At 50.3% G+C, this 26,345-nt stretch overlaps 2 protein-coding genes across 3 annotated transcripts in view; one reads left to right on the top strand and one right to left on the bottom strand.

Annotated features, from left to right (window-relative positions):
* The window catches only part of BOC (BOC cell adhesion associated, oncogene regulated), a 35,388-nt gene extending 11,468 nt beyond the window's left edge, over positions 1 to 23,920 (top strand). The window contains exons 3-18 of one of the 2 annotated variants that reach the window (XM_081138683.1): positions 5,820 to 5,966; positions 7,682 to 7,825; positions 9,286 to 9,579; positions 9,936 to 10,208; positions 11,316 to 11,623; positions 14,817 to 14,979; positions 15,373 to 15,483; positions 15,969 to 16,175; positions 16,500 to 16,681; positions 17,299 to 17,404; positions 17,750 to 17,872; positions 20,159 to 20,377; positions 21,093 to 21,325; positions 21,525 to 21,601; positions 22,078 to 22,271; positions 23,220 to 23,920. In XM_081138683.1, coding sequence (XP_080994809.1) covers positions 5,820 to 5,966; positions 7,682 to 7,825; positions 9,286 to 9,579; positions 9,936 to 10,208; positions 11,316 to 11,623; positions 14,817 to 14,979; positions 15,373 to 15,483; positions 15,969 to 16,175; positions 16,500 to 16,681; positions 17,299 to 17,404; positions 17,750 to 17,872; positions 20,159 to 20,377; positions 21,093 to 21,325; positions 21,525 to 21,601; positions 22,078 to 22,271; positions 23,220 to 23,404 — 2,966 coding nt within the window. In that variant the 3' untranslated portion in view covers positions 23,405 to 23,920. The remainder of the gene's footprint in view (positions 1 to 5,819; positions 5,967 to 7,681; positions 7,826 to 9,285; positions 9,580 to 9,935; positions 10,209 to 11,315; positions 11,624 to 14,816; positions 14,980 to 15,372; positions 15,484 to 15,968; positions 16,176 to 16,499; positions 16,682 to 17,298; positions 17,405 to 17,749; positions 17,873 to 20,158; positions 20,378 to 21,092; positions 21,326 to 21,524; positions 21,602 to 22,077; positions 22,272 to 23,219) is intronic. The other variant, XM_081138682.1, reaches the window with a different exon arrangement.
* Positions 23,447 to 26,345, bottom strand: part of CFAP44 (cilia and flagella associated protein 44) — an 88,204-nt gene continuing 85,305 nt past the window's right edge. The window contains exon 35 of the mRNA XM_081138681.1: positions 23,447 to 25,448. Within this exon, the coding sequence (XP_080994807.1) occupies positions 25,284 to 25,448 (165 nt within the window). The 3' untranslated portion in view covers positions 23,447 to 25,283. The remainder of the gene's footprint in view (positions 25,449 to 26,345) is intronic.

Genomic DNA, 26,345 nt, shown 5'->3' with positions numbered 1-26,345 from the left:
AAAAAATCCCAAAGAGAGCAAACATATTTATCCGCTCACCCTGCCTGCAAAGAGGGGAGTTGTACTGAGTCTGCCAACCTCCTTTCTAAACCTTCTCAGGAGAGCCAAGTGGCCTGACCTAGGCTGGAGGGCTGGTGGAGGTGGGACTACGCTTGGGGACAGCGCTCTGGCGACTTGTTGGGTCCTGCCTTGCATGCTATTTTGATGTCTCATCTATTAGAGTAAAGCTCCTCACGATTAGGAACTGTGTCTTTGTCCTCTTGGTATCTTCTGCAGTGCCTCGCGTAATAGATCATCTCTAGCTCCCGTCTGGCCAAATGACTGTGTCAGTAATGCCTGGAGAGAGGGGTGGTATTGTGCCGAGTGCTGACTACAGAATATCCTGATTTTGTTCAGCCTTGTGGGTTACAGTGGGTTTGGTTTCAGTGGTCTGTGTGCCAGGGCAACCAACTGGCAAAAGGCTTAGTCACTACTCAGCATGCATGGTTTCTGAGATGCTTGCCTGTCCCACAGCAAACCAGTGATTCACCAGGAGCTACGCTTTCAGACCCAAGGAAAGCACTGTTGGGCTCCAGTTTCTACTCTGCTTCTGTGGTTGATTCACGAGCAAAGCACTTCTATTTCAGGGGACTGATCTTGGGATCACGCCAAGCCATGGTTCCTCAGGTGACCTGGAGGTGGAGAGCATTGTAGTGATTCCCTGCCCCTTGGTGAAACAGCCTGAGGCTCTGGAGAGCCTCTGCGTTGTCAGAGGCCACACGGGGAAGCAGTGCCCAGCACTCTTCACTTCTCAGACCCCACCTCCAAGTCTGTCTGCCAGAGAAAGCTCTTAGGAGCTTTGCACTTCCCTTGCGCTTTTCCATCTTCAAGAAGGGACTCGGGTGCAGGGAGGAGCCATGGGGTAAGCATGCCACTGGGAAGTACTCTGTTAGAGCAGAACTTTCTGTGCTGTGTAACATTGGCCACAGATGCAACAAGCCACCACAGGGACAAGTTGAGGCCTGGAAGCCACGAGAGGTGGGGAGTAGAATTAGCAGTCGGCCCAGAAACTTGCCGATGGCCACGAGGTTACTGAGCTGTCCTGGCAGCATTGCCAAAGGAGGGAGCCTGCTGAGGTACCCCTGCAATCTGGTGGATCCCATCCAAACCTCAGCAGATGAGTGCAGGCTTGTCTTATGAATCCTGAGAACAGGCAGGAGGGAGGAAAGGCCTGACTGTACGTGAGAAATGCCTGGGTGGGTAGAAAGCCAGGTTTTTAAAGTGAGCTCGTGGAGATGGGGGCGTTGGTAACCACGCAGCCTCCAGCCAAGGGCACCATGTTACCTGACTCCTTAAACAGATTGAGCTTTGATTTGCAGCCTGAGTGAGGGCTCAGGGAGAAGGGAATGGAGTGAGGAACCTCCCTGAATGTGATTGTTGAGTTTAAGGCATCCTGCTGAGGTTCAGTGCACCTGTCACTGGGTGTGTGAATTCCATGAAAATCGGGGAACTGAGCCTACAGTTAAGATTTGACATTTTTTGCGCTATGAGAATGTATGAACATACACGAAATATTGTAGTTTAATTCATAGATCTACTGAGCCTTTTGTTAAATAAAGGAAGGGTTGAATCTAGAAGGTTGTGAGAAAGAAATTCAAAAGGGGCTCAAGATAAAACTTGTCAGTTGTGGTTTCTCTGGTGATCCTGGTGATGGCAGCCACACCCACGTGCCTCTAAGTGTCTTATTTGCCTTTTCTCACCCTGGCCAGCATGTCTGATGTACTCTATAAATGTGAAGAGGAAACACAGAGCACATCACATGATTTGTGTTTGAACAAATCCCTGTTGTCTGTGTATCCAAGGTCCTATGGACGCGACAGATCAGAAGATACATGTTCCCTTAAGACACTGAGCACTTAGAAGGCAGGGGAGTGAGCAGGGTTCTGTCTGGAACCTAAATTAACATGGGCTTTCTCAGGAAGCACAGAGTTCTGTGGAAAGTAAGGAAAATCAGTAAACTCCCAGATGGCTCCAGTGACCAGGGCTTCTGACGTGCTGAGAGCTGAGAAACAAGAGTGGGCCTATTGGCATTTGATTAATGCAGACAAGTTACTAAAATAGCTGGAAGAATACACAAAGAGGATGCAAAAGCGGGGTCTGAGGGAAGGTAAAAGGATTAAAGCTGCAAAAACATTCCGTTAATGGATTTCTCAAGCACACCAGCCAACAGGCAAGGACAGGTGTCCTGTCAAACCATTTCCCTGTGAAACCTGATCCATCCTTCTGACTCAGGGCCTGCTCACCTCATTTATAACTGAAGGGCCTGCCCCTAATTCCCAGTGAGGCTCCCTGAGCAGCCCAGAGACTGGCCAGGAAACCAGCTCTGCAGACAAAGGGGCCTAGGAACAGGCTGCTTTCCTTCACGTGCAGCCAACTGGATCTCTCTGCATCAGCCTCGCCTGGCAGCTGATGAGGCTGACATTGTTCCTGAAGCTTCCATCCATCCCTGTCCTCCTTCCTGCCCAAAAAACACTAGAAGAGGGGTTCTCTGATTTTTGAATCGGTCATCACTTCATTACTTTTCCTTTGATCCCTTAGTGAAACTCAACTCTTGCTCCAGCAGCCAAATTGGGAGTTTGTCTAGTGAAGCAACAGCTAAGGCTTAAGTTTAGGAGGCGCAAGGGGAGGACAGGGCCAAGGGCTAAACTTCTGCTTATTTGTTTTGAAGCTGGGAAGGCTTGCCTGCTGGTTGGCCCTCATGGGGAGCTGGGTGCCCAGCTGGGGTGTCCTCAGCCCTGCCTGCATGGGTTGTTGTGCACATGTTGGCATCAGAACAGAGGGGCTGTCTGGCCACATGGCTGACCGGTGCCCAGTGTTGTGCTCCCCTCCCCGCACAGCCTTCTGTCTCCAGCCCAGCAGTTGTCAGAGGGTGCAGAAGGAGCCAAGAGGGACTTAAGGGGGGCATGGTGTTTCTAGGGCTGGGTGGGTGGGGTGGATGCGTGGAGGAGTACAGCTCCCTGCCTGGATAAGCCTGCAATTACAATGGGGCAGGAGCCCAAGGCCATTAAGATGGAGATGGCATTCTGGTGCCAAACTCCTTTCAGTTGCTCACATCTTTCTTGCAAAATGATCTGTTAGGTTTAAATATATTCTTGCTCGAGGCAGATTTCCTTGGAATGAGGTAAAGAGAAGGGGGAGGGTAGAAAAAACTCAAAAACTCCTAGTGGAGTATTTTTAGATTTATTAGACCATTGAAGAGAGTGCTTCTCAGTGACAGAGGAATTTTCCAGATGCCCCTAAGCTCACAATGCTCACAGCTCACTTTGTGGGGTGCCTTCTGGCTTGGCAGGTACATATGCACTGTGCTGAGAAGGATTAGGCCTGGGCACTGTTGAAGTGCATTGCTTCGGAAAGCGGTTAGCAACGTTTAGCTAAAACACACTGAGCATAGGCGATCTACCCTTTCCCATAGTCCATAGCTTCCTCCTCCGAGAGAAAACACATCTGACGTCTTGACTGAGCAGCTCACCCGGTTCTGGGCTGTGTAGCTTGTGGGACCCAGTGAAAAATGAAATGTGGTGTCCTTTATTCAAACATTATTAAGAACTTCAAGATGGTGACAGCAGAGCATTACACTAGGGATTAGCCCCTTCCAAGCCCAGGGCCCTGTGCAACTGGACAGGTTGCAGACCCATGAAGCTGGCCTTGGGCTTAGCCTTCCCGTGTACTCAAGGATTCACAGAGCATTGGCTGTATCCTGAACACTGCAGTGGGTTTTGGGGTTGGTGGTGTGGAGTACAGAACAGACTTCCCACTAAGAATTTACACTTTAGTTAGGGTCAGATAGCATGCACACACGATTAAATGATGATGAAATAATTCTGTAAAAGCCCAGAAGGCCCTAAACTAATATGGGCTTTATCAGAAAGCACAAAGTTCTGTGGCCAGTAAGGAAGCTCACCCACTCAAAGGAAGGAATCCATGAATCTCACCTTGATCCACAGGCATCACTAGGTCAGCCTGGAGAGTGAAATGGAGTAATAGAGATGAATTAGGCAGTCTGTCATTGTTTTGGCCACACCAATCCATGAACAGCATGTATGTCTTCACATTTACTGGACCTATTTTACCTCTTTCCTGTGATCCCAGAAGTTACCTCTCAAGGAACATTCTATTTTTAAAATAGCCACACTTGGATAAAAGGCTCATAGAAAATTTGCTGTGCTAGGCTCTTCTCTTTGAGCTCACAATGTAGACCAACTCGACTAGGAAATTTGAGTTCACAGGCAACATAAGTGGGCTTCTTGTACCTGATGGAGGGGCCAGCTCCAAAATAGTCATTTACTCAATCATTCAGCATCTACTGGACATCTGCTCGGGCCAGGCCTGGGTTAGGTTCAGAAAACATATGTATGAAGAAGACTTAGCCCCTGCCCCTAAATGATCCACAATCTGATATAGTAATTAAAGGGACAGTGATCCTTTCACAGAAACAAAAGGGCTCTCCTGCCCTTCTGGAAAGTTCCATTAAGTGGGAACCTTCTGAGCTCACTAAATGCCTCAATCACTGGACTCTCCTTTGGTGACTGTAGCTTGTTTTTAGTAATTATCTCCTCTGTGAGAAACCTGATTCACCCTCCCTCCCCCACTACTGTTGCCTTCTCTGGTCTTCAGTGGAAACAACACAGGCAGGTGGGGTCTTGCAGTGGAGCTGTGGTGAGCTCTGATGGTATCAGTTCTCAGGAGTGGAGCAGAATGTGGTGGCAGAATGTGGTGTCATCAGCATTCAGTGAGGGTGCCTCTAGGGCCTTTTCTAAGTACCATTATAAAGAGAGTATCTGGGTAAACATTTTCATCTCTCTTATCGTACTCTCCATTTGTTTTATTCCCTCTCTTATGTTAAATTCAGCTACAGTTCTGAAAACCAAATTTGGAGTGTGGTTTTGTTACATAAATGACCCATTCTGTTCAGCAATATCAGTGATTCAGCTCCTACAAAGACAGTTTTGTAGTTTGGACTATTGGATTGCGTGGGAAGCATCCGGCTTTTGTTCCAGCTAGATCTCCATCCTCTCTGTTTAGATCTCAGTCTTCTTGCCACTGTGCCAAGCCAGGAGACACGGCCACTATGCTGTCAGGGACTGCAGCCTGGTGTCGGGACCCTCAGCTCCCCCATATTCCCCTGCCAGTAAGCCACACCAGGGAGATCCTTCTTTGCCTTAGAAAACCCTTAGGGCATCCACAGCTCCCCACCCCAGCCCTGAGTTATAGAGTATATATCCTGGGTACCAGGAACCACCTCTGGTTACAACCATGTTGGTCACTGAGCAAAATCTTGGGCCTGTCACTTTTCACCGTGGATGTCTGAGAAGAACCAGGTAAGGCTGTTCTTGATTGAACTAGAGAAGACATAAGCATTCTCTTTTATTGCTCCCTTCTGTCTCCATTAGCTGAGCTCTGCCAGGGCATTTGTGCCTTGACCCTGACTGGGTTTAGTAGGACCAATGGGCCTGATCAACTTGCCCCCATGTCTGTGTAACAAAAGAGGCTGGTCTGCATCACAGGCACCTCCTGATGGAATTATCTACGTCCATCCCCAACCTGCAGCTTATACATACCAAGTTGCACTCCTATACAGTGACAAGGGCCACACATTCCATTCTTTAAACTCCCATAGACAACAAAAGGCTAGAGGAAGGGCTCGGAGATCCCTCAGGAAGCTCCAGTGTGAGGTTTGGCAGCTGTTTTTTATGACTAAAGGCACCCAGACACAAGCCACCCTGAAACATTGCATGTCTCCTCCATGAAAGTCTAACCAGCACCTTCCCTTCTCTCCACAGATCTCCAGGACTTCAAGTTAGACGTGCAACATGTGATTGAAGTAGATGAGGGGAACACGGCAGTCATTGCCTGCCACCTTCCTGAGAGCCACCCAAAAGCCCAGGTCCGGTACAGTGTCAAACAAGAGTGGCTGGAGGCATCCAGAGGTAAGCAAGCAGGAGCCCAGAGGCCAAGGCCAGGTGGGGAAGCTGGCCACTCCTGAGCACTGCCTCCCAAACCCCCATCAACACCCAACACCCTCTCCTCATGCTGGCCAACTGTCAACTGTCTTCAACCTTGATATTTAGCCCTGCAGAATCCTAAAGGGATTGGCTTTTATTACGGAGATCTTCTGCCCTATTGTGAGAAATTTCTTTGCCTTTGAGGCCCTGGAAGATGTTGCTGAGCTCCCGCCATTTGATCAGGGATGTCAGCACAGGGTTCCAGATTTCCTCCCAGTGTGAGCTCCCGGCCACCAGGCAAACACAGAAAGGCTGCCCAACAGACCCAGCCATTCCTGCAGCTGCAGGGTGGGAGGTGGAGCTCTTCCCCACACAACAGAGCAATCTTCTTAGTGGGTCTGAGTTTTTCCCTCTCCCCATTTTCCTGGTAATGCAGCCATCTCAGAGGAGGCCAAGCTTTGAGCCACAGAATGCCAGTGGGGAGACAGGATGTTTCAGCCACAACTGACCCTGTATCCAAGGCCAAGCAGACTCTGCTGACTGCACACCACAGCTCAAAATGGATACCTTTTAAAATATCCTATAAGTTTTAAAATATTTTTATTAACTTTTTGGTTATGAAAGAAGTATATGTTCACTATAGAAAATATAGAAAACAGTTTTTTTGAAAGGGTAAAAGCCCTAATCCTGCTCCTCAGAAATACCTGGAGACCAAGAGAAGAGCATTGATCTCTACCATCCCCAGCAGGAGGCCTGCCAAGCCCACAAAGGTCAAGGGCTTCTCCCCATTCTGTCTGACATCTCCCTAAGTAGCTCACACCCGTGGGGCAGGCCCACACCAGGCTCAGTGAGCCCAGGGTACAGGGACACCATGACTCTCAGGGCAGGCCACCAGAGAGCTCGGAGCTGAGGGCCAGTGATCCACCTGCCAGGGTCAACTCCATTCAGTCACTGGTGTGCCCAGCAGCGTGAGTCTATCTCCTGCTGAAAGAGGCTGAACACAGCCTGGGGCCCCACCCCCAGGCACCCCTGTCCCAGAAGCAGACCCGGCCTGGTAGGCCCCAGACACAGAGGGAAGGGCTTTAGTGGTATTCATGGAAAGTGTCGTGGTTGGGGGTCAGAATATTTTTGCCAGGTTGCAGAAACTCAGTAGTGAGGTGGCTCAAAGCTGTGCTGTGCCAGAGACAGATGGGAAGGCCTAAAGTCTCCCTCCCTCCTGTGGACTTGTGGGAATGGCCATCCCATCTCCCATGTCCGCAGCAAGGCCCTCAACTCTAACAGTGGCTGAGGCAGCACACGGGCGATTTTAGAAACAAGGAAACAAAATCTGTGAGGCTATTACCTTGGCCAAGATCACACGGTTAGTACAGGCAGGTCCAAAGCTTGAGTCCAGGTCTGGCCAATGCCAAATCCTGCTGCCTTTCACCCTAGCCCAGCTCTTCCACAAACCTGTGTACTAATCTGGGGGGAGGTAGCCAGCTAGTTAGCCAGCGCTTTAGTTGTTTCACTCCCTGGCACTGTGTCCCACCGGTGCAAGGTTTTATGGGGAGAAGAGCATTTCCCACGTGGGCTGGTTAAGACTCAGGTGCACAGCTCCCAGCTCCTGCTCCCCCCCCTCCCCCCGCTTTTGGGGGAGCTGTTGGGTATAGTATTTTAGGCCCAAACTCACCCCATGCTCCCTTCCCCTGTTCTTTCCTCAGGTAACTACCTGATCATGCCATCGGGGAACCTGCAGATAGTGAACGCCAGCCAGGAGGACGAGGGGATGTACAAGTGCGCCGCCTACAACCCGGTGACGCAGGAAGTGAAGACCTCGGGCTCCAGTGACAGGCTGCGTGTGCGCCGTAAGGACCGGGTCTCCCAGGTGCAGGGAGGGGCCTGGGGTGCCACAGTCCGGGCTCCAGCTTTGTGCTTCCCGAGGTGGGCATGAGTGTTGTGGGGCTCCAGCTCGTGAGGCACCCAGGACTCAGCCGGGGTGCAGGTGCCTCCCCCAGCCCAAACGCCAGGCTCTCACAGCCCATGGCCCTCTCGGGCTTGGCTCCGGGGGGGGCGGGAGAGGCTGCGCCTCCTGATCACTCACATCAGAGCACTGTGCAGACACCCCCTTACTCCTGCCTGTTCAGAGCTTGATTGCCTGTGTAGCTTTCAGAGGATGGGGATCAGTTGGGATACGTGGGCTGGGGTGGGACAGCCTGGCGCTCAGCAGCTGAGGGCACATGCGTGCAAAAGATGATGGAGCCTTGGGCCCATGTTAAGGCCACCAGTCTGCACGGCTGAAGTTTCCCCAACACCTCCCGCTGGTGAAAATCCATGGAGGGCCACACACTCCCCTGTGTATATGAAAGCAGCTCCCTTTGCTGAGCACGTTCTACGTGCCAGGCTCTTTTCTAGACTCCCTGTGTATTCAGTGGAGGGACGTCTTAACGTGGAGTTAGGTTTTAGAGTCAGCACAGAGGCGGATTTAGTGTGAGGTTAATGAAGCAAAGTTTCAGTGGTACCTTACTCAACTAATGTTTGTCTGTAATTTTGTGTTCATTTTCTAGAGAGGGTCTCCCTAGCTGTATGAGTTTCAGGTCCTGTAAAACCTTATCTGTCCCTGGTTGGTACATAAAGCAAAATCGCACATGGTCAGCATGCTACTTGAAGGTCCCCGAGGAAGGAGAGCAACATGCCTTTTAATAAGTTCTACCCAGCCTCTCCCCCAGTGTTGAAAAAAGGTGGTCGCTTCCTCAGCTGAGAACCTAATGAAGTTGTTGATTAGCTTTAGGAGACCTCACAATATGAGAAATGCATATATTTAAACCATAGATCCTGCTCACTGTGAGATGCTCACACTGTGGGAGACACTTAGGTACTGAGACCCTTGAGTGGAGTTTGGGGGACACCATTGATCCTTGTATCCCATCTCATCTTCAGTTTTCGAGTTCACTTACTGAGTGAAAGCAGGAAAAATCACCGGCACCATTTAAGTTGTTCCTCTGCCCACCCCCTCCTCTTTGTCTCTGCCAACACACAGTTACCCATACGTATGCTTTGTCCATGATTCTACTCCACTGCTGTCCCATTTCTTATTATAAAAGCTCCTGCAGGAAGTCCTTGTTTCTCGTAAGAAAACCAAAGCCCAAGGGAATTAAGTAACTTGTCCCACTGTATGTAAATCATAAGCCCCTGAAGGCTGTTTAATTCCAAATCCACGATCTCGGGGACTACCTCCTGGGTCTGGGCCACCCAAGGTGGCACAGGAGGGATTCTCCACACTGAGCCTGGGTCCCACACACTGTCCTCCCCCTCCTTGCCTCTCCAGGCTCCACTGCCGAGGCTGCCCGCATCATCTATCCCCCGGAGGCCCAGACCATCATCGTCACGAAAGGACACAGTCTCATCCTTGAGTGTGTGGCCAGTGGGATCCCACCCCCGCGGGTCACCTGGGCCAAGGATGGGTCCAGTGTTTCGGGCTATAACAAGACGCGCTTCCTACTGAGCAACCTCCTTATCGACACCACCAGCGAGGAGGACTCGGGAACCTACCGCTGCATGGCCGACAATGGGGTCGGAGAGCCAGGGGCAGCGGTCATCCTCTACAACGTCCAGGTGTTCGGTGAGTGTCTCCAGCAAACCGTCTCCTCCTTGACCTCTTTGGCCTGCTGGGCCTTTTTGAAGCTCACAACCCCAGGCTTAGGGTCATGTGCCTTCTGAGAGGTCATGTGCCTGGTGACAGTCCTGAGAGAGGTGGGGATCCTAGGATCCCAGGCACTAGGGTAGGGGGGCCTGGCAGCCCTCTTTATGCCCTTTCCTGTTGTGGCTCTGATGAAGGAGACGTGAGACCTTTCCTTTCCTCTATCAACAGCTTCAGGGAAGGAGGTAGTTTTTTGTGACTGCAGTTCCCTCCCCAGCCTGCCTGGCCATGGACAGGGAGACTCAGCCTCTCTAACCCCTGCTCTGGTTTCCCGGCAGAGCCCCCTGAGGTCACTGTGGAGCTGTCCCAGCTGGTCATCCCATGGGGCCAGAGTGCCAAACTCACCTGTGAGGTGCGTGGGAACCCCCCGCCCTCGGTGCTGTGGTTGAGGAACGCCGTGCCCCTCACCTCCAGCCAGCGCCTCCGACTATCCCGCAGGGCCCTGCGGGTGGTCAGCGTGGGGCCTGAGGATGAAGGCGTCTACCAGTGCATGGCCGAGAACGAAGTCGGGAGTGCCCACGCTGTGGTCCAGCTGAGGACCGCCAGGCCAGGTGAGTGCAGCACAGGGACTGGAGGAGCTGAATATTCAGAGCCCTTCTCACAAATGAAATCCAAAATAGAACCCTAATATTTAAAGCAAATAAAAGTGGCTTTTAGTTGGAAGTTTAAATTTATATTAACTTATTAAAAAGTCAGAAGTGCAGATTTTCACTAGTGAAAATGACCTATTTAACTGTTGTATTATAATTTAAAAACACCTTTTAACTATTTTGTAGAATCTGTGGATTCATAGGGTTCCCTGGAACTCAGTCTGACAACCACTGCTCTAGCGTAAAGGAAAGCAAGTGTGTCTTTAGCTTGATTCATTTCAACTGACACCTATAGCGACTGAGCAGTCACTGTGTGTTCAGCATGGGGCTGGGTAACCTGGGGAATGCAGAGTAACATAACACAGAACTCAGCCTCAAGAATTTTTTCATGGAGGAGAAAATTTACCAAGGAAAGAATTTGAGAAAAAATACAATGACAGATGATGAAATTCTGAATCAACATCATTGATACCAACCTCCCATGGTGCAGGTCGGGTAGAGGGAAAGCAAGTGTTGGCAGAGTCTGGACGCTTCCTGAAGGGAGTGTTGCCGTTCCTGGCTTCTCGGATTCTCGGGGGCATTTACAGTTGGCTTTACATCTCACATTTCCAGGTCAGTGCAGCGGAGAAGGAAAAGGCCCAGTTGTGCCTTGGTGTTAAGATAGGGAAGGGGCAACCCCCCCATTCGTAGTGTTAGACATGAGAAAGAGGGTGCAGGGTGCCTGCATCTCAGGAGCAAATCGAAATGGTTCACTTGAGACTAGGCTAGCATACGGGCTCAGGAACACAAGCAGGTTGCAGAGATGCTTGCCTGCCACACCTGGGCCATGGCAAGAAGCTGGGACATGGGGCACCACACTGCCTTTCCCTACTGCAGGGCAGGGGCATGACCCCCTCTTCTCACAGAGCCTGCTGAGTGGGCTGATGGTCATGTCAGGGCCTGAGCTGAGGGCTCTTCCTGCCCCAGCAGGTCTTTTCTCTGACTTTTCTCTCCCCGCAACAGCTCAGCAGGTGGTCAGGGGGACTAACACCCTCTCCCCTCCCTCCTCTTTCCTGCTCGGTCCTCCAGGCACAACCCTGAGGCCATGGCGGGATGCTAAGCTGGACACTGCCACACCTCCCGTGCCACCCTCCAGACCCAGAAGCCCTGACCAGATGCTGAGAGGGCACCCAGCGCTCCCGAGGCCTCCAGCGTCAGTGCAGCCAGCGTCCTCACAGTGCCCTGGAGAGAAGGGGCAGGTGGCTCCAGCCGAGGCGCCCGTCATCCTCAGCTCACCCCGGACTTCTAAGACTGACTCTTACGAGCTTGTGTGGCGGCCTCGGCACGAGGGTGGCAGCCGGGCACCAATCCTCTACTATGAGGTGAAACACCGAAAGGTATGGTGCCTGGCGTTGTGCCCACCTCCTTTAGGCTGGGTGGAGGTCTCTGCTAGCTCTCTCCCCTTGCCCTCCTGCAGCCTGAACCCCAATCCCTGCTGCTGATCACGACCTCCCGTCTCCCCCAGTGTACTTTCCTACCACCTCCCAGGAAGAGGGTTGTGCTGGGCACTTAGGACCCTGTGAGGCCCAGGAAAAAGTCGTGTGTTTGCCTCCAGGTCTGAGCTTCATCCCCAGGCTTCCTGGAAGCTTTTAGTCCCAGAGGAGAGCTAACAGTTGCTGTTAACCATCACCCATCCTCCCTTCTTTCCTCTGTCATTTGTTGTCGATGTTTTGTTTTGTTTTTGCACCAAGCAAGCTCTGGTGGGTACATACCTGCAGGAATTCTGGCATGGTGAGCTAGCTCTAGAGCCAGGAAAACAAACATTTGTGAGCAGTATTTTCTCAAAGGCCTGTAAACACCCCTCAGTTCTCAGGACTCATCGTGGCTTGGGTTTGATTGGCACGCGTTTGAGCTGAAGCATATCGCGTTGTTCAGACCTTGACAGAGGGGAGTCTGTCCCGGTGATGTTTTGGGAGCTATCAGGGAAAGATTCTGGCACTGACAGGGTTCGGGACAGAGTCGTGCCAGCCCACCCTCCTGGACATTTTGTCCTGTGAAACAGGAAGGGGCCCCCAGGCTGTTATCCTTGCTCAGGGCTTCATTCTCACTTGCTATTACCCTGAAATTCCTTTTAGGAAAATGCCCTTGAAATCTATTTCTGCTCGCCCCAGGTGCAGGCTGTCTCTTTCTAAGGTCATTAGACAGTAGACAGTTATTCTCAAATGGATTTTTAAAAATCTTATTTGATAAGTAGTAATGTATTGCTAGACTTTCTTACGCATTCATAATTTTTTTGCTTATAAAGGTGCTATGTGTATTTGGAAGAAAAATTTGGAAAATATTTGAATATGGAACTAAAAGTGTTTATCAACTCCTCTTCCCCTTCCAAAAACAAACAAAAACAAGACCAGCCCTGCACGGTGAAAAGTCTGACTGTGCAGAGGCCGTTTCCCTGCTCTGGACCCTGGCGGCCCCTCCCGTTCTGTTCTCTCCCTCCACACGCTCTGCCAGGAGACCTTGGCTCAGGACAAGTCCCCGGAGACACTGAGGTTGTCAGAAAGACACCTAGGGCAAAGCTGCCTCCTAGGTGGGGGCCAAGGCAGGGCAGTTTCTTATTAACGCTGGCCTGCTGGTCTTTTTATTGCCAGCCAGCAAAGGGGATGAATATGTTTTTAACAAAAAGCAGCATTGTTCAGCCCAGGTTACGTGGCAGGACTGGCCCTAATCCTTATTTCCCCGTGTAACCGGACACCTCCGAGACAAAGATCAGGGCAGGCCAAACGTTCACGGTCCCCGGGAGATAAGAACCAGCGTGAGAGCAAGAATAATATTTTTCAGGCCAAGAGGTGGCCATGAAACTGCCTCTCCAAGAGGCAGGCTGGCAGAAGCCCTGCGTGGTGATCCGGAAATGCCAGGCTGAGACCTTATTCACTCACCCTCTCTCTGTGTGACAGTGACTAATTACCGTTCTAGTTCTTATTTTCATTTCTGATCCCAGTGGACGTGTAAGGCCAGAGCTGGGAGGGCCAGGGAGAAGGGGCACAGGGGAAGTGAGCGGACAGTGCCCCCCTGGGCCTGGCTTCCATCAGGCCCAGCCTAGGGGGCACGGGGAGCTGTTAGGAGGGCATTGCCAAGGCAGAAATGATGCTCGTAAAGCAGTTCCTTTCTTCAGGGACTAATGTCTTCAAGATCATCACATCAGAAAGAATTTGGAAATAAAAAATTTAAAAAAAACAGCGTTTGGGCTGTTTCTTCAGCCCCTTCTTTTGCTGGAGTCTGGGAACCATTCAGCTCGTTTCCCTTTCTCACACGGCAAAGCAGTTTCATTTCCTGGTGCATCTGCAGACCCCGGGCTACTGTGTTTGGGTTTGCAGCACCACCAGGGATTCTCAGTTTGTAAAATCTTCTCCCCCTGGAACCAACCCTGGAAGCCTGACATTAATGAGCCCAGACCATCCCTGTCCCTTGAATAGCAGGTTTTGTTCTACTTTGGAATATTCTGCTTGGAACTGAGAGCTGTCCTACCAGCTGCTTAATTCCTTCAGCAAACCCCAGCCTCAGGTTCCAGCAGGCTCAGAGATGTGTGTGGTTGGCAGTTAAGTCTTTTGTCCTGAAAGGTGGGGTGGGTGAGAACAAGAAGCCTTTCAGCATCACCTGCTGAGGAGCCTGGAGCTCCTGTATGTTTTTTTCTTTAAAGAGCTAGGAATGTGAAGCCATTAATATGGATACATAATCGTTAGAATTCATCCACAGTTTTTAAGTTCTGAGCAAGGACTGAGGTGGCAGAGACCTCACTACGTGGAGGATGTGGGGCAGTCAGGAGAGTGGCCAGGCATTTGGTGGGAGCCTACTGTACGCCCAGTCCAAAGCTCAACGCGTGACATAAATCACCTAATTAATCTTTAGAATAACCTGAGAGACTTTATTTGCCTCATTTTACAAATGAAAAGCTTTGCTTATGTGATATAGCTAGTAAGAGACACAACCAGGATCAAACCCAAGATTTTCTGGCTCCCAGATTAAGACTATGAGCATGTGCTCTTGGTTTCTGCGCTCACCGGGCAGCGTGGCCTTTGGCAAATTGCTCATCCCTCCCTTGGGCTGTTTTCACGAAAGCACTTAATAGTGCATTTAAAGTGCTCAGCTCCACATAGTAAACGCTCGACAATGTGGCCATTTCTACTGGTGCTGCTACTTTTATCATCATTCTCATCATCTTATTAGAATGTAAACTGAAGGAACTGCGCCTGGTTTAAATAGAGCAAGGAGAAAAAAATATGGAGGTTTTCAGAAGGACAAAGTAGGTCTTTGGAGAAATTCTCAGCAAGACCAGTCAGGCCCTTTGACCTTCCCCACTGGGTTTTCTTTGATGGGATCATTAGATGAGAGGTCAGGGAGCCTGACTTCACTGTCCTAGGACCAGAGGACCAGTCTGCACCCCGCAGCAGCACCATCCCCCAACCTGCCCATTCTCCTCCCACCCCTCCTCCTGCGGCCCTCCAGGGCTCAGGCCTGCTTCCCTTGCAAACCACAGCCCATCTAGAGCTCCAGGCCAACGATGCTGGTCCTATAACCAGCCACCTTTTCCAGCAGGTCACAAACTCCTCTGATGATTGGACCATCTCTGGCATTCCTGCCAACCAGCACCGCCTGACCCTCACCAGGCTAGACCCCGGGAGCTTGTATGAAGTGGAGATGGCAGCTTTCAACTGTGCAGGCGAAGGCCAGACAGCCATGGTCACCTTCCGGACTGGTAAGGGTCGATCATTGACCCCAGCTTGGGGTTTCCATGGGCCTGAGAAAATCCTACCAGGCCCAGATGGGAAGCCTTGCTCACCTTTCCCAACTATTCACCTTCTTTCCAGCTCTTGCCTCCCTGTGGCTTGTGTGCCCAGCCTAAGGTCCCACCCCTCAGCAGGAGAGCCACCAGCCAGCCTCTAGTGTCCCTTTGTCCCCCTTTCACTCAGGGCCAAATGCAATCCCATGACACTGAGGCAGAGCTGAGAATCAGGTCACACTTTCACTACCCTGTATTATTGGCATCTCCTCATCAGACTTTCTGGCAGAAAGGACTCTGTGGAAAGGGATACCTAATAATTAATAATGTATGTCCCTCCCTTGCTGATCTCAATCCATTTCTACCCAGGACGGAGGCCCAAACCTGAAATCATGGCCAACAAGGAGCAACAGATCCAGAGAGATGACCCTGGAGCCAGCCCCCAGAGCAGCAGCCAGCCAGACCACAGCCGCCTCTCCCGTAAGCCCCCCACAGGGGTAGGAGTGATGATCGTCATAACTAGAACCAGGTCCACTGCCCCGGGCTCATTGCTGAAGGATGAATGGGCTTTTGGGTCCAGGAATCCTTATGACATTTTCCTGGTACCTCCCCAGTTAACCACAATGAAGAAATATAGTTTGGAACTTTTCAAATAAAACACTGAAGTCCAGTACTGGGGTTGCTGACCCTGTGGGTCCAGAGGCAGTGGAGGGGAGAGCGGGTGGCCGTTGACTCCTCCATACTCTAACACTGCAGAAAGATAGCTTTCAGGGGTCTTAGCTCAAGGGCTCCTCCCTGGAGCAGGCCATCCAGGTGACCCTAGGAAGACCCAGTGTAGCCCCAGGGGTGAAGGGCTGTGGGGAGGAGCAGGCCCCAATCAGAAGAGGCCAAGTCCAGGTGCCATACAACCATCTTCTCATCTTGTCGTCTTGTTTCTTTCTTCCCTCGTGTGTGGTTCCCACCAGCCCCAGAAGCTCCAGACAGGCCCACTATCTCCATGGCCTCTGAGACATCCGTGTTTGTGACCTGGATTCCCCGTGGAAATGGTGGCTTCCCAATCCAGTCCTTTCGTGTGGAGTATAAGAAGCTGAAGAAAGTGGGGGACTGGATTCTGGCCACCAGTGCCATCCCTCCCTCCCGGCTCTCAGTGGAGATCACAGGCCTAGAGAAAGGTAGGGGCCTGGCCCCTTACCTACTGTTCCTATTCCCTTTCCCCCTCCCCCCCCACCCCAATGCTGTGCCCTGGAGGTTCTCACTTCTCATCTTCCACCTGCCACTAGGCTCCTGTGAATGCTCTTAGTGGTGTTACTTCAGTCCCACAAGCCCTTCTCTCTCCCTTCCTTTCTGATGAGGGTGGGAATTCTCGTGATTCCTTTGGGATTTGTTTTTGGGGAAGGTCTGCCCAGAAGATCCCTCCAGGTCCAGGGCCTGAATGAGCTGTGAGAAAGTCGGAAGGTGTTTCCCAGCTCCTGGGCTCAGTGAGGGTCTCTCACCAGGCACCTCCTATAAGTTCCGAGTCCGGGCTCTGAACATGCTGGGGGAGAGCGAGCCCAGCGCCCCCTCCCAGCCATACGTGGTGTCAGGCTACAGCGGCCGCATCTACGAGAGGCCCGTGGCGGGCCCCTACATCACCTTCACCGACGCCGTCAACGAGACCACCATCATGCTCAAGTGGATGGTGAGTGGCCTTGCAGAGACTGCAGTGGGAGGTGGGCTGAGCCTCGTGTTGGGCGGGAAGGAACCACTCTTTTCCCCCAGCCTTTCTTCTAAGCTCCCTCCTTTAAGCGTCTGTTTCATCAGCCCTGCAGGCAGAGTCAGAGGGGACTTGACTTTCCAAAGAAATGGCAGTTTGTTTCTTGTCTCCAAAGGTTGGGGGACCTCTAGGCAGAATACAATGAGTGATCTCCACTGCATTCTCCGCAGAGCCTTGGGGATATTATCAGAAATATCTGCCAGGGTCCCCAGTGGATTTCAAATTCTAGGCTGGGGTAGCCCCGGCCAATGTGGCTCAGTTGGTAGGGCATTGTCACATGCACCAAAAGGTTGAGGATTTGATTCCTGGTCAAGGCATATGCCCAGGTTGCAGGCACCATTCTTGGTAGGAGGAGGCACCAATCAATGTTTTGCTCTCACATGGATGTTTCCCTCTCTCTCCTCCTTCCTCTCTCTCTAAAAATTGATATATATATGTATTTTTTTAATTCTAGGCTGGGGTAAAATTTCCATCCCCCAGTGGTTGTGCCCACCTGATTTCTCTGTTCCACTCTCAATGTGTTTCTCCTCCATTCCCTACAGTATATTCCAGCAAGTAACAACAACACCCCAATCCATGGCTTCTATATCTATTATCGACCCACAGACAGTGACAATGACAGTGACTACAAGAAGGATATGGTGGAAGGTGAGAAATACTTTTGTGTGATTTAGTTTCCTCTCTTGGCAAGGGGGTCTTGGTGTTGGTGAAAATATAAAACCTGGGCTGGTGTGACACACAGCATCTGTGCCCCATATCATTGGCTCTTTCATGACACACTTGAGGTCACCAAGTTCCTCACCCCACATGGTTCCTTCCCATGGTGATGGGACAACAGGAACTTGAGTGGGAATCAAGAACATTTCCTCCCCAACCTGGCTGTGTGCCATTCAGTGGCACCAGACCCAGCACACAGCCCTGAGTCTGACTGCCATTGGAGGCCAAGCAAACCAGATGCACCTCCCCATATGTGACTCTTACTCTCTTTCCCAGGGGATAGATACTGGCACTCGATCAACCACCTGCAGCCAGAGACCTCCTATGACATTAAGATGCAGTGCTTTAATGAAGGAGGGGAGAGCGAGTTCAGCAACGTGATGATCTGTGAAACCAAAGGTGAGGCTCTTCAGGTTCTCTGTTCTCCTCTTGCTCTTTTCAGCAAATAAGGGCAAATTCACTGTTTCATGTGCTTTGCTGGGTATCTCTTTCCCAGGAAGACTCCTTATTTTCCAAGTACTCCTTACTTCTGTCATTTTTAACCATTCATTTGCTTGTGCCTTATTAAACCTTTGTGGTCGTTTGTCTACTCTCAGCCACCAAAGCTCTTTTACCGTTCCTGTCGTATGTCTGCTCTCAGCCACCACAGCAAGGAACCGTATGAATCTTAACTCTATTCATTCATGTATCAGTTCATAATTTCTCTGAAAGCTCTTAATTCCGACCAGTATGACACCCATGTCCAAATTTAATACCGCAAAGGGTTAAGTATGAACAACTTGCTACATGGCAGCTACAAGGAACTTGGGAACTAACTCATACATGAACTCATGGAGTGGAACCCATTCTTAGGTTGGAAACGTTCTATAAACACTCTATTCCTATGATAACATTGGATGCTTACATTAGTTGGTTTTCTTAATTTGACTGCAACCCCATGAGACGGGAAAGGAAATGATATACCTTGACCAAGGTCATGCAGACCGCTAGCGGTAGAGCACACTTCGAAGTTCGTCTAATTGCAAGCCTAGACACTCTGCATTAAAACATGTTAAACGTATTCACATAATAACTTGTTTATATTTTCACATTGGTCAAGTGGATGGATATGATCTCCATTTGTATTGCAAAGAACAAAATCAGAAGATCACCAAACCATAGAGATAGAGACAAGAAAATCCATTTTCTTCTCATTGGCAACACTCTCCGGCTTTGCACTGCTTTCTCAGCAAATACAGAGCGCCTGCCATGTGCACTTCTGCGCTCTTCTGTAACAAACAGTGAAGTGAGGGGCACATACATCCACAATCAAGTCCTGTATCAGGAGACACAGAGTGCTCAGGGCAAAGAACAGAGTTTACAAGGGCTTCACACTGGTCTCCTGGAAGGACTGAATCTTCAGGTGGACTGAGGAGGGAGTGTCCTGGGGGACCGGATAGACCTGCAAGTATCTCCAGATGGTTGAAGTACATGGGACCTGAAGGAGAACAAGAGAGGACCCTATGGGCTGGGGTGGAGGAGGGTCATTGGTGGGTTTGTTTGTTGAGCAGGGTCACTGGTGACTATGCAGGAATGGGCTGCGGGGAGAGCACGGGGGTGTGGAGTAAAGGTAAAGAGAAGGGTCTCTTTTCTGAGGAAGCGTGCGTTGGGCCAGGGACTGACAGCATGTTGGGGCTGGGAGAGAGTGAAAGGAGCTCAGAGTAAGCCTTGAAGTTTCTAGCTTGAGGGACCACACAGGTGATGTTGCCATTTATTGAAGTGGGGAAGACTGGGTGAGAACCAGATCCAGTGAGAGGAACAAGGTGAAACCCCTTGGAGACCCACTGAGTCTGATTCTTCTGAGATGTTGAAATATGAGTGTTCCCTGAGAAGCAGGCCTCCTGCCTGGGGGAGGGCCATGGGTGTGGGGATGTGGCAGTCAGGAACAGATAAGAATCCATAGAGACAGTGTCCACTGAGAGGGATCAGGAAGACCTCCAGTGTCTGAGAAGCCAGAGAGAGCAGGAAAAGAGAAATGCCAGGAGCAGCATCAGAGAGGCCGGGGGGTACGTCAGAAACCTGCAGTATCAGAAAGTCAGGGGGAAGACGGCTGTCAAGAGGAGTTAACAATGTCAGATACACCTTGATAATAGCAAAAGCCCAGTGAGTAGTTCACCATCTTACCTGGACACCTTGGAATTAGCACTTCACAGTCACTGTCTGTCCCAGGGAGTCCCACCCAATACACCTATCCCCCTGCTCTGCAGCTTGGGCTCATGCCTAGTACTCCACGTCTCTCAATCTGCCAGGAGGCTCAAATTCATGGGTAAATTTTTCCATTCCCGGTCCTTTTGCTGATTTCATGCATTTAAAAATATTTTTTCCTAAAGTTCACCAGCTCTCCTTTCAGGAAATCCCCACACCACTTCCACCCAGAGGACCCAGTCTGACTCTAGTGTTTGGCTCACAAATATCTGATTGTGTTTTGCAATATAAGGTTCAGTTCTCTTAGTAATACCAAGTTTCACGTTAGATGCCAAGGTCATGCTGAGCCTGGATACCACACTCATCTATTACAGGGTTTTGAGGCCCTGTCTTGTGAGTTTGACCCCATTTCCCACACCCACGGAATCAGGATATTTGTTATTGTTGTGAAAGAAATATCAAAAAATTAGATGCTGATGTGAGTTTTGTTCACAATTACAGCTCGCAAGTCTGGTCAGCCTGGTGGACTCCCACCCCCGACTCTGGCTTCACCTCAGCCACCACCCCCTGAAACCATAGAGCGGCCAGTGGGCACGGGGGCCATGGTGGCACGCTCCAGCGACCTGCCCTACCTGATCGTCGGGGTCGTCCTGGGCTCTGTCGTCCTCCTCATCGTCGCCTTCATCCCCTTCTGCTTGTGGAGGGCCTGGTCTAAGCAGAGTGAGTGAGGGGCCCTCTTCGCCAAGGGGAAGGAGCCTGGGGAGGCAAGGAGGCCTCTCCGCAGGGCGGGAGCAGAGGTGCCCTGCTTCCCAGTCACCAGAGCTCAAGCTCCTGGGACCTCCAGAGAGCCAGAGAATACCTAAAACTGAGCCCTTTCCTCCCAGCTCATGGACCATGGCAGGTGGAGGAGAGTAGGAAGAAGTCAGAGTTTGTTTCTGCATCTCGGGAGCTCGGACTTAGCTGGCTCCAATTCCTTTTAGTGTCCAAAGCTGCTGCTCTGACCGCATGTTCACACTTACCTACCTCTTCTCCAAACACTTCCTCCCTCTTCTTGGGGTCTGGGGCTGCTGTGAGCTTTCCCCCTTATCCTGAGCTAATCTCTTACCCACTAACTGCTGCCTCATGACGACACACCTAGTCCATCTCACCTCACCAAGTATTGCTCCTCCTGTTCGCTCACCATCTCCTTCTCCTAAACACCTGCCCCTACATCTCCTCACCCATATCGCCACTGGAAAAGAAAAAGTCCAGATGTTGGGCAGACAGGGTAACATAGATACTGTGAGGGAGGCTATTCCCATCTCCGGGACAGCCCCAACTCCCTGCCTACCTCACGTGACCCTGTGGTCGGGAGTTTTCTGAGATTCACAGGGGACTTTTTCAAGCTGCCCAGGCCTCCTTGGCCTAAGCAGCTCTCTCTCCTCTGTCATTCCAGAACATACAACAGACCTGGGTTTTCCTCGAGGTGCCCTTCTGTCCTCCTGCCAGTACACTATGGTACCACTGGGAGGACTTCCAGGCCACCGGGCCAATGGGCAGCCCTACCTCAGCAGCACCGATGGACGGGCCTGTGCCAGTGGGGTACACGTGAACAGGGGCTGCCCTGCGACAGCCATGGGCTACCCAGGCGTGAAACCTCCGCAGCACTGCCCAGGGGAGCTCCAGCAGGTAACGCGGTCTTGGGTATGGGCGAGCAGGTACAGGCACCCACAGAGGGAGTGGCTGGGCTGCCTCCTGAGGCCGCCTCCCTTCCAGCCCCTAGGTCTGGGCTGCTGGCCAGGCTTTCTTCAGTTCATCCTGTTAAAGAATGAGCAGGAAAGTGTCCTGGACTCTGACATGACCTTGTCATTATTCTCTTTTTGAGCAGCAGGATGACACCAATGGCCTCCTGAGGCAGACTGTTCTTGGCAATGGATATGATGTCCACAGCCACCACATTCCCAGGTAACCAGGCCCCTCCCTATCCCACCTTTCCCTCTACAGTCACTGAGAGGCGAGCCCCAGTGCTTCAGTTAGGGATCCCCACGTCTGACAGCCTCTCCACTGGACTCTCAACCGATAAGCAAGGGGAAGGAGCCTGGGGAGGCAAGGAGGCCTCTTCGCAGGGCGGGAGCCTCGGTTGGCCTCAGAATCCTCCCCCCACTTGGCCAGTCAGAGTAGCCCAGCTGGCTTTGCCCAGAGGCCCCTGGACACCTGATTCCACATTTTCTAATACATTCTAGGACTTGCATGGAATACAATGGCGACAGACTAGAATTACCCATGGAAAGGGTGTGGCACTTCTTGATGTTCAGAGGGGAGCAATCCCTGCCCGTCTGAGCTCTTTCCCCCTCTGGTGCTCTGATGGGAGCAGCCGGGCGGTGGGGATAGGAGCCCACTCTGTCCATACCTGACCTCCTCATTTGGTCTTGTGCATGCAGGGGAACCAAGGCCAACCCAGACAAGGTCTCTTTCTTATACACACTGCCTGATGACTCAACTCACCAGCTGCTCCAGACCCACCAGGACTGCCACCACCTCCAGGAGCAGCCTGCTACAGTCAGCCAGTTGGGAATGAGGAATGGACCCCAGAGTCCTGGGCTGGAAGCGACGTGGGACACTCTTTTTCATGCAGGTCCGTGCCAGAGGCAGGGCAGGAAATTAAAGAGGCTGCAGATGACATGAGGTAGTCACCCACAGCCCAGGAGTGACTTGGAGAGGGAGAGAAGTCACTGAAGGTGGAGCTGTCCACAGCTTTAATCGGGAGAGAGGGGGAAAGGTGGCTGGCCACCCTCCTTCCTGCCTGAAGGCCTAGCAGATATACCAGTGGGTTCCTTCTCCAGTACGTCAAGCTTTGCCCTCAAAGGCTAAGGAAAAGGATTCTTGGCCATTTTAGAGTTTCTTGGCTTCTGCATTTCAAGGCCATTCACAAATTCCTACTGTCTCTCATCATAAGAGGCGTTCTCTAATCACTCCAAAATACCTTTCTTTGTTGGGTCTTGTCTCTTAATTAAGGACTAAGGTTACATCAGTCGTTAAGGAGCCAACTTCTCACAAACATCGTAACTCTGTGCTTCAACAGAACTTTCTTCTCCAAGGGGCTCAGTGCACACCAGCTCCATCCCACTGTCTTCCTGTTCCAGTGTCTTCAGTGGATATTCAGTTGGATACAGGATGCTGCAGAGGCTTGGATAGCATTTCTTAGCCTCCATGGTATGGATGTAGGTCCATGTGCAGAACCTCACCCTTGCCTCTGGGAAGTGAAACTCGCCTCCTAGAGCCAAATCCAGCACCTGGGAGAATCAACTGTGTGTGGGGTGATCATGGCCAGAAATTATACCAGTAGGATGGACCAGGGCTGTCTTCCACATTTTATGGGCTGAGCTGACTTCATCTGCCCTAGGGCACAGGCCAAGTGCTTGAGAGTCTCCATGTGCAGATGGACCAGCCCGTGTCTGAGAGCATTAATGACCTTGTCATGGCTGTAGGTTCTCTCTCTTTTAGGATCAGTGTGACCAGCACCTCTGAGCACTGCTTCCTGGCCAGTCTGGATTTTAATGTTTCCCATTTTCTCTCCCCACAGGGCCCCCGTGCTGCTTGGGCCTTGCACCAGTTGAAGAAGTGGACAGCACTGACTCTTGCCAAATGGGTGGAGAGTGGTGTCCCCAGCACTCCACGGGGACCTATGGAGGACAGGAGCTTGGGAGGCAGCTCTCCCCCAGCCCACCAGTGCACGTATCTTTTGAAACACCGCCCCCCATAATTTAGGCAGAAGCCAGTATTCCAGAAAGACTCTATATTATCATTTTTAAAGAGACAGAGGAAATTGGTATTTATTTTTCTATAATAGCCATATTTATATATTTATGCACTTGTAAATAAATGTACATGTGTTTTTATAATTCTGGAAAGACATGGGACTCTTACCCATGGAGGTATGAGAGGTAAAACAGAAGCCACAACATAACAGGAGGAACTCAGAACCTGTGCCCATGACAGGGAGGCTGCAGGAGCCCCCGGAGCAGCTGCTGAAGGGAAGACTCACTGTTCGTGATGCCCACGCAGGTGATGCCGAGGCCACAGTCGAACAGGCTGCAGACACCTGTGAGACTGCCGGACCTGGTGATGCAGGCAGCGTTTCCAGAAGATGCCCGTGAGAACAGACTCAGATGTGTACAGTACCATAAGCATTAACAAACCTTCCAGCATCAATAATCTGTGGCAACATAGCTCTGTAAAAACAGACACTGTAACTTCTAAATAAATGTTTAGTCTTCCCTGTAACCTTCAGCTTAGTCACATATGAGTCAGCATTTTCCTTACACGTTAGGATTCAGTCTTTGAGTATCTGGAGAAACCCACTTGTGATGTTTTCAGATCGAGAGATGAGATCTGGAAAAGGTAGCAGATGTTTCTGATTTTTCATCTTTGCAAATACTTGGAACGTCGGTTGTGCTTTTATTCTGTGGAATGCATCAGTAACTGTTTAGTCCAAGAGGGAGACTGTGCAGGAGGCAGGGAGGAGCAGATTCAGTTCTCTTACTGATGAGACTGGGCTTAAGGTAAAACTTTGGTCATATCCAAGGAATGAAACTAATCACTTCTATATAGGTGTGTGTGTTAAAGACCAAGTATTTTCTCCATTTAGTTAATAGTTATACTACACATGAACATGTGGTGCCTGGTAGAATTCATTCCCCTTCTTTCCAAAGCTACACCAACCTTGCCAGAGGAGCTGACTCACTGGTTAGTTAAAATCGACATGTACTTACTGCTTGCTGTCCTACCACAGGTTCATCCTTTATACCTGGGACTGGATGGAGGCTGAAGCTTTCGATGTATATTCCCAGTTTCAGTAGAGTTGAATTACGGGTGAAATGCCACTTCAGACACTTAAGAGACCTTGTGCCAGACCCTGGCTTCTCACTCTTGTCACGAATTTGATAAGCAAGATCCTAGGAAAGCCCCAGGACTGACTGGTCATCTAGGACAAGTGTGCCCTCTGCTGGCCAGAAGAAATAGAGTGCTAGCTGGTAGATTGTTAGATCTTTTTTCTATCCAAAGTTAAATTGGAAGAATTCATCAAGATGCAGTGATTTTCAGGAAAGCGGTATTTTAAATATATTTTAAGAAATAAATGAAGGGCTGTAAGTAACATGCAAATGATAGGAAAGGAGAAGTAGAGCAGATAAGAGAAATAGGATGTGACTTCAGATACAAACTGGCTGACGGCCTGGATCACTTCCAAGAGGCCCTCAGGTCCAGGCTGTAACTCACCTTCTAGTTCACTGGCTTTAAACAACAAAAAGGGACCAGCTAATGCTGTTAATGCTAGTTTTTGCCAATGGTTAAAAATACAAATAAGTTTTCCTAAAACAGGACATATTAAAGATGCTTTCTTACAGCCTTCTGAGACTTCATATTCAATCCAGTTGGTTCTAAACAAATCTAAAATGTCTCAGCTCAGTAACAGATGTTGGGTGTTCCACAGCTGGATCTGAGTTTAGACTTTTAGATAAGGTTCATTTTAAAATAACAGGATTGTTGCAGGAGACAAGGAGGCAACTTCTGGAGGATTTTATGTCAGAAATCTTGGATGGATTTGAGAGAAAAAGCAAACTGAAAAGGCCCAGGGGCTTCATCTGTTCTATGGTCTGGGCTGAATGGGTGGGAGGATAATGCCTCCTTTCTTACGCAAATGAGCAATCTCCCTCTTTAAGTTCAAAATTCTTTCAGCCTGGAATTGGATCAACTCGGTGACCTTCTCTCTTGCCACTGTATCTGCTTTCCGAGGGCCCTGGAAGGCATTGCCCTGTGGAAAGAAAACACCTCCCTACTTTAAGCATCATTTCAGATGTGAAAACTTCTCTGTCCTTACATATGGGTTAGGAGTGCCTGCCTTACAGTCAATTTAAATAGCCATTGCTCCTAATTTTAAGGGCCCTTCATTCTTGCACTGAAATCCCACCATTAGGAATGTGGCCCTTTGGGCTAACAACTCTTAAAATGCAAATATCCTTTAAATGGGTAACTCATTAAGCTAGCTGCCACTCACACTTTAGAGGGCTTATCACTGGAATCACAAAAGACAAGGTACCTCCTTTTACTATATAACTCATATTTTGTTTTCCAAAAGGGAAATAATCTATTTCCTTATCTGATTTCATCCCCTGTCCAGCCAATGCCTGCTCCTGCTTCAGACATCACTTTAGGGAGACCTTTGCCCCATGGACTAGGCTAGGATTTCCTGCTCTGTTCTATCAAAACAGCCACTGTGTGCCACTGGAATCATCAGAGTGAACCACTTGAAATTTATGACATTTGACCATTTTTTAACCTAAACAAAGTGGTGATTTGTTATGATTCAGCCTAAATGTTTGATAGCTTTCTTTCGAGATCCTGGATCTCACCACTGTACCCAGCACTCACTCTGGGGCTTGTTACCTAAGTAGATGCTCAATAAAATTTGAACGCATGCTAAAGGAAGGGACATAGCACTCAGCTGGTACACTCTCCGCCAGGTGCTTACATACACTGCCTCATTTATTCCTCACAACTACTCTGTGAACTAGGTGGGGTTTTTCCAATTTTACAGGGACCGAGACAGATTCATAAACTGGCCCAAGTGACTATATTATTAAGGGCTGGAAGCAGGGTTACAACCAGGTTACCTGAAGCCAAAAGTCTATGATTTGTCCATTACCCTCAC

This window comes from Miniopterus schreibersii (assembly GCF_964146895.1).
Source record: "Miniopterus schreibersii genome assembly, chromosome: 5".
Lineage (NCBI taxonomy): Eukaryota > Metazoa > Chordata > Mammalia > Chiroptera > Miniopteridae > Miniopterus > Miniopterus schreibersii.
Note: the sequence above shows the minus strand (reverse complement) of the source record. Positions and strands in the feature narration are given on the sequence as shown.